The sequence below is a fragment of the Sycon ciliatum genome, chromosome 2 (assembly GCF_964019385.1).
Source record: "Sycon ciliatum chromosome 2, ocSycCili1.1, whole genome shotgun sequence".
In the NCBI taxonomy this organism is placed as follows: domain Eukaryota; kingdom Metazoa; phylum Porifera; class Calcarea; order Leucosolenida; family Sycettidae; genus Sycon; species Sycon ciliatum.
The window spans coordinates 6,282,381-6,289,682 of NC_088644.1; the positions used below are offsets into that span (position 1 = coordinate 6,282,381).

General features: G+C 48.1%; 1 protein-coding gene across 1 annotated transcript in view; it reads left to right on the plus strand.

The window, feature by feature from the left end:
* The first annotated feature begins 6,580 nt into the window (after positions 1-6,580).
* Positions 6,581-7,302, plus strand: part of LOC135808418 (uncharacterized) — an 11,357-nt gene continuing 10,635 nt past the window's right edge. Inside the window, exons 1-2 of the mRNA XM_065321605.1 lie at positions 6,581-6,917; positions 7,183-7,302. The exon at positions 7,183-7,302 is cut by the window's right edge and continues 369 nt beyond it. Of these exons, the coding sequence (XP_065177677.1) occupies positions 6,825-6,917; positions 7,183-7,302 (213 nt within the window). The 5' untranslated portion in view covers positions 6,581-6,824. The remainder of the gene's footprint in view (positions 6,918-7,182) is intronic.

Sequence of the window (7,302 nt, forward strand, 5' to 3'; positions counted from 1 at the left end):
CCAAGGTCACAGTTCGGCCCTGGAGGTTCAGCTCTGATACCCTTCAACGATGATCCTGAACTGTCATGCTAACAAACCAACATGCACAACGAAGCAGCAACATCGACTAAATCCCGACGCCCCTGTGTTCACTCCTCATTCGTAGCTTCCAATGAGTAACCTCTTTCCCTCCTCGTGCACTTCAACCCCTGCGCCGCTCAACGCCCTTGCCCCACCTTTCCCTCATTCTACACATGTTGCTCCTCACCGACTTACAATCTGTGTCCTTAGTGCTCGCTCAATAGCAAACAAGTCGGGCGCCTCATTCAGATCTGTGAGGATCACAAACCCAGCGTAATATGCATTACAGAGACCTGGCTAACTCCCACACAAGCTTTCCACATGCCACACTATGAATGCTTCCGTCGAGACCAGCGACTTGTTTTAGAAAATAGACAGAACTGTGACCCACACCGGGGGGTACGGAGGAGTTCTAGTCCCAGTTTGTGAAGGTCTGTGTACTTCCATTGAGCAGCTATCGGCTTTTCAGCAACCGGGCTTGGAAGCGCTAGCACTTCGGCTCTCGCTGAACATAAGCTTGTCTCACCTTCTGACCTGCCAACACCCCAACTAGCAGTAGCATGTGTCTACCGTGCTCCTTCCCCGTCGCCGGATGACTTCTCGACTTTTCTGGACCGCTTCCAAATAGCCCTGCAATCAACTCAAAGGAAGCCCGAAGCCCTTGTGATATCAGGCGACTTCAACTGTAGCCATGAGACTCGCGCCGGGTTGCAGACTTCTGAAAGAATGCATGGTCATCAACATTCGCATCTGGGCTTGGCACAGGTTGAACAAGAACTTGAATTCAGAATTATTTCATTGCACCGTGCGATTGAAGCAGCTCCTTGTTCACTCGCTCATTGTGTAGGATCGCTGCTCCGTTCCATCGCTCTCTATAACTCTCTAAGTCAGTGCTAGATTAGTAGAGAGGCTAAGCAGCGCATTATCCCCTCGGAGAAGTGGTATTTCGGTTTCGCTCGCCATGACTGTCATCACCTGTGTTGCCACATCGCAACCATCGATTCCGCTCGACTTGTTGTGAAAGGTCGCTTTCCTTGCATCGTACTTCTTTCATGGCATGCGAGAGAAGGCCGAGAAAGTGATCGCGACTCATTTCACGGCAGTTTGTGTGCAAAGGAGTCCCTCAAAAATCCATCACGAAGTTTTTGTTAACGGAGGAAGTAGTTGCGTTGGTGTTTGTATTTGTTGAGATTTGTTGGGGATGGGTATTTCTGGTAAATGCTGTAGAGATCACTCTTGACTTTAATAGCTGCTTTAAGTTAAGCGGTCATCCAGGGGCAGGGTTTGTGACGATCAGGTGAGGATCTTCCAATATATAGGTCCAAGGCATCTTCGAGGATGTCAGTGAATGCGGAGACAGTCGTGTCGATGCAGTGGGAAGCAAGGACCTGAGATCAGGGTACATCTGCGAGAAAGACATTCATGGCATTCCACATGTTATCCATGGCACTCAGGACATTGTATCTTTGTGCAGATGGTGGGCTAAGACAGGTGCTGGCTGCTGTGGGGGAAGACGTTGAGACGGAGAACTCAGCCATCAGGACGGCATGGTTTGATGCGCCAAGAGGTCAGATGTTGAATGTGGTTGAGTTGGTTAGAGATGTTGCTCGCGATAAGGTCTAGACAGCTGCCAAGTCCAGACGAGCTGAGGCGGGTGGGGAAGGTCACCGATTGGGTCAAATAATAGCATGAGAAGAGGCTGTCAAGACTCAGACCCTGTGCATCCGTCTGGTCAGTTGGGCACCAGCCGGAATATCTAAGATACTGAAGTGCTGTCTGACGAGGGTACGGAATTTGGGCATATCTGGAGCTTGCCTAACACTGGGAGGCAGTTGGAGCCACGTGGAGTAGGAGGAAAAGAATGGGGAATTTGCGAATAGGGTAGACCTAGCAAGCGGGAGACGAACGCGGCTTCGGGTGGTACCACCCGACGTAAACCAATTAAGTGACTGGAAATGAGCAGGGTGCTGGTCAAGAAAAATGAAATGAACCAGGGTGCACTTGAACTTTAGGGTACAGGGTAGCGTGAGATGGGGAGGAAGCAAGGACAGTGGTATCGTCTGCATACAAAGAAATATTGGGAATTGCATAGGGGAGGTCATTAACGTATGTGACGAAGAGCAGGTGACCCAAAATGGAGCCCTGGGGTACTCCGGACGTCACAGATTCGGGGTCAGATAAAGTTCCATTAACTGTGACGCGCTAATTTCGGTCGGAGAGATAACTAGTTATCCAGGCGAGTAGCCCAGTGAACAAAATCACAGCCACACCACTTCCGCTGCATAGCTCGCTGGGCATCCCGTTTCTTTGTGACTTGCTAATCCCTACCCTTTTGTGTACTTGCTCTTCTTTTCTTTCTTTCTTTTTCTCTTCTTCCGTGGTTGGTCTCACCCTCTCCTCAATTCAATTGGCTGTCTTGACATGCTACGAGGTGCAGAAATAAATAAATAAAAATACAACTCGTACTCGTACATGTCCGTATCAGTCAGGCTGTAGTCATGACAGCTATTACTATTGGATTTGTTTGGATCGTGTTTTCTACGGATCTGTACACGTTAAAAGGTAGTTTACTTCACGGCGTAGTGACACATCCGACGGTAGCGACTGGATTGAGCCCTCTCCGATCGGGGACCCGTTTGTGGTACACGCAAATCACATGTTCATGCCATGCGAGGGGCCTGCCCGCCATAATTATAGTTTTGAAGTACTGGTACTCAACTTCGCTATGGTCAGAGAGGACCCAGTTTGACCCGGAAGTTGTTATTTGTTGACTTCTGACATCGTCAGTTTTAAAAGTCCTGTTGGTCTAACTTGGTCAGCTTTGCCTATGACAAGAGAGGTGCAATACTTGCTCTAGAACCAGGCTTTTGAGAGCAGACTTGCGTCACATATTGGTGTCAGCATGGCCTCGTATATTGTGTCTGTGCATGCTTGTGTCTGCCTGTGCTGTGTATTAAAGGAGAAGTGCATCGATTTTTCAAGTAGGGCTCAGATGAAAGACAATTGGATATCGGTTCCGATGGTATATCTCTCGCTTGCGTACGGCAAGGGAAACTTGCCATATCGCCGATTTCCTGATCCCGTTTCCATGGCGACTACAGGTGATGACGCACATTCTGCTTAGCTCCGTGAGAGAGAGAAGGTCGATCACTGAAGAATTGTGTCATTTTCAGTAGTCTTCTTGTATTCACGAAGTGAAAGAAGTACTGTGTTCAAGGCTGTTAGTGCCGTGAACTGTTTATTAGTAGTCCTCTCCGTTGTGTACTGGGACGTGACACCGACAGGGGAAAGCTGGAGTGCGGAGACGTTAGCTGGCAAGCGAAAATCGTGACGAACCAAGTGCTGAAATCTTGGTTGGGACAAATCAAACGTTCAGCATTTACCTCAACCAAGGACCATGCCGTTTGCTCTTTCCACTTCCTGAAGATGGATGCGCTGCCTGCTGGAGACTGTCCTATCTCTCGTAACATCTTCTGAAGCCAGGTGAGACGACGAGTAGCGGAGATTAGCGAACGAAATAATATCGTATGTTTTGAAATTTTTGCTGAACAAATCTCAGGAGAGATGGCATGTATGAACTTAGTCCATGTGAACTCAATCAGCCCATGAACTAACCCAGGAACAAATGCTTTCCTTGCAGACGTGCATGTGTCTATCCAGTCTACACGTAGAGATCATTCCATGCCCTCAGTGAATGGCCTAATTAGTTTGTCCATACACTTCATCTGCATGTTGTCTCTATGGAGAAGGGTATTGTTCATTTCATATGAAGAAGTTCGGGCAATAGATGCTTTCCTCTGGTAAAATTCTGTTGACCTGATGTTCTTTCTAGTTTCATGGGTAGCTTAGGTGAGGTACCATCACCATCGTGTTTACATGATGGTCAAACACTGCACCGTTCTTTGTTGTGACATGACGTAAGTTATTGTAAGTGCTCCCAGACTCCATACGTTCCAGCAACACCTAGCATGGTTTTCCGTGAACGTTACGGGTGAACAAATTCCTGTCCAACATATTTATACAGACATGCCAGCACACAAAATGCACCATACACACACTTGTCCTGCCCTGTCGAGTCACTGCCACGTGGGCCCGGAGGGGCAGTGGAGAGAGAATGGGAGAACGCCGCCCCATGGCGCCCGGGACACAAAAACAAGAGTTTGTCTATGTAGGGAGCAACACACATACATAGACATACACCACACACACTACTACTACTACTACTATGTACAGCTACCCTATCGGGCCACGCCGCTCCCAGAAGCGGGAGACAACGACAAGAAGAGAGAAGAGAAGAGAGAGAAATCGCAAAGTCAACAATATTTGGCATGGCGTTGCAAGTCCTGTGGCCTTGAGAACCGTCTTTCGCAATGCTCGCATTCATGACGGCAGTTGTTCCTGGCTGCACGTGACATCCGTTTCGCACGGTCACAGTGATGACGGCTCAAACCAGAACGAGAGCGGAAAGAGCGGCGACAAACATCACATCGCAAAGAGTCAGATTCATGACACACACACACACACACACACACACACACACACACACACACACACACACACACACACACACACACACACACACATACACACAAAAACAAGAGTTTGTCTACGTAGGGAGCAACACACATACATATACATACACCACACACACACACACACACACACACACACACACACACACACACACACACACACACACACACACACACACACACACACACACACACATACACACAAAATGAGAGTTTGGGTCATCTGCCACGAGACTGACGTACGGCCGGGGAGAGCTTCAGCAGCGGTGTCTATTCCTGCCCTGGACCGAACGGAAGCAGCAGTCGCAGGACACACAGTATTCACCACAACACGGCTCCACTGTCGTTGGGGGGGGGGGGGGCTGAGCCACACACTTGTGACGGGCAAGAACGCCACAGCTAAGAAAGCAACGGCCACAGCGATCACACTGGCATGCTCCACGCTGCTCATGCACACACACACACACACACACACACACACACACACACACACACACACACACACACACCCGTGCGCACATACTGCAAGAAAGAAAGAGAGCATGAGTGTCAGATTCTTGCATAGGAAGTGTTTATCAGCACACACTTATACATGCACATGCAGGCACTCAACGACCAACTATGCACCATGTCGTATGTTCGTCAAACATAAGATTGCAATACCAAAGAACAACATAAACAAGATCACTTACTTCGTTCTCCTCCAAGTGTGTCCTCCCCAGCCAGGCCATCTCCTGCATTTCCCTAGGCGGGATGTAGCCTACGAAATGGTTTCTCTAGACTTGGAGAAGATCCTTGGTATTTGCCATCTCTCCTGAGAAATGTTCAGCAAAAATTTCAAAACACACGACATTATTTCGTTCGCTAATCTCCGCTACTCGTCGTCTCACCTGGCTTCAGAAAATGTTATGAGAGATAGGAGAGTCTCCATCAGGCTGCGCATCCATCTTCAGGAAGTGGAAAGAGCAAACGGCATGGTCCTTGGTTGAGGTAAATGCCGAACGTTTGATTTGTCCCAACCAAGATTTCAGCACTTGGTTCGTCACGATTTTCGCTTGCCAGCTAACGTCTCCGCACTCCAGCTTTCCCCTGTCGGTGTCACGTCCCAGTACACAACGGAGAGGACTACTAATAAACAGTTCACGGCACCAACAGCCTTGAACACAGTACTTCTTTCACTTCGTGAATACAAGAAGACTACTGAAAATGACACAATTCTTCAGTGATCGACCTTCTCTCTCTCACGGAGCTAAGCAGAATGTGCGTCATCACCTGTAGTCGCCATGGAAACGGGATCAGGAAATCGGCGATATGGCAAGTTTCCCTTGCCGTACGCAAGCGAGAGATATACCATCGGAACCGATATCCAATTGTCTTTCATCTGAGCCCTACTTGAAAAATCGATGCACTTCCCCTTTAACTCGTTGATGCCAACTTCATTTTGGCTGTCCGTTCACTAGTGTTGCCTGGTTTCTTATGGTCAAAAGAAGAGCCTACCAATACTGCAGTCCGTTTTGTTAAAGTCCTCATGCTGACTAGCTGACCTTTTTGTTTTGCTATCCACTAGACTAGTACAAAGGATGCTCCAATGGTTTAAAGCTCTTTGTAACCGCAAGACTCGCGCTGTAAAAACACCGAAACATAGTGCCAATTGCAGAAATAGCCAGTCTTGAATAGGGCTTATTATCTTTGATTTCAAGATGAATCATACCCAAATGGCTTGAACTAATAGGTATACACTGCAGGAGCCATTTTGTCAGACACCATTCTGGCGCGTGATGCATTGCTAACGTGCCATAGAACATCAGGTTGGTGAGCATGATATGACCCGCCTCAATTTTCAGTGCATACGGCAATGCGAGTGTGTACAGGCATGTGACTCAACAGGTTGATAGAAATTCCTGTGACGTAGACCGAATAATAATAATGTATCGCCAATGCATTATGTATGGCATGGTAGCAGGCATGTAGAGCCTGCAGGGCTGAAAACCATTATTCTATACACCCAGCCCATATCCGTCTGGCATATGCTAGTTTCTTGTCCCGGCATGCTTCTCCTTGCTGCAGGTGGTAGCGGACAAAGACGATGTACTGCTGGGCTGCAATGGTATCCAGTATGGTCGTGGTGAGAAAGTGAGATTTTCTTCCACGCATGCCATAAACAGTCTGAGCCTTCTTGGACTGGCCAATTCCACTGGATACATCTTGGTGACCAAGACCGGAGAAAATGTAATGCGTATGCCAGAGAAGGGAATGCTGGCGTTGAAGATTCCATTCAAGATCAGAAGATGCCACTTGGGCTTTCGGGCTCCGAGTTTGGAAGAGGTAACTGAGTCCAGAGAGCTAGGCATATGCTAAGCTCCAGAGGCATAGAGCGCATCGATGAGGTTGAGATAACTTGTAATCATTGACAGTTCAAAATGATGCTCTTTCTAGGTTAAGCGTGGAGGAGAAATCCCCTTTCAGCTAGCGCTCAATCCAGCAAATACCAAAGACAATGGATGCATGCGTGCTACAATCAATAGCGAATTATTACCCAGCGTTTGTTCTTTTACCTGACTTTGCTGCTGTGTCTGGCTTGTTTCAATAGGATGTGGTAACCTACGTTAGAAATTCCACAAGGGCAAGAAGCAAAGGCATCATTTCACGTTATCACTACACGCGGCAGTCCGGGGCTGAGGTTGAACAGATTCTGTCCCCGTTGATGTGC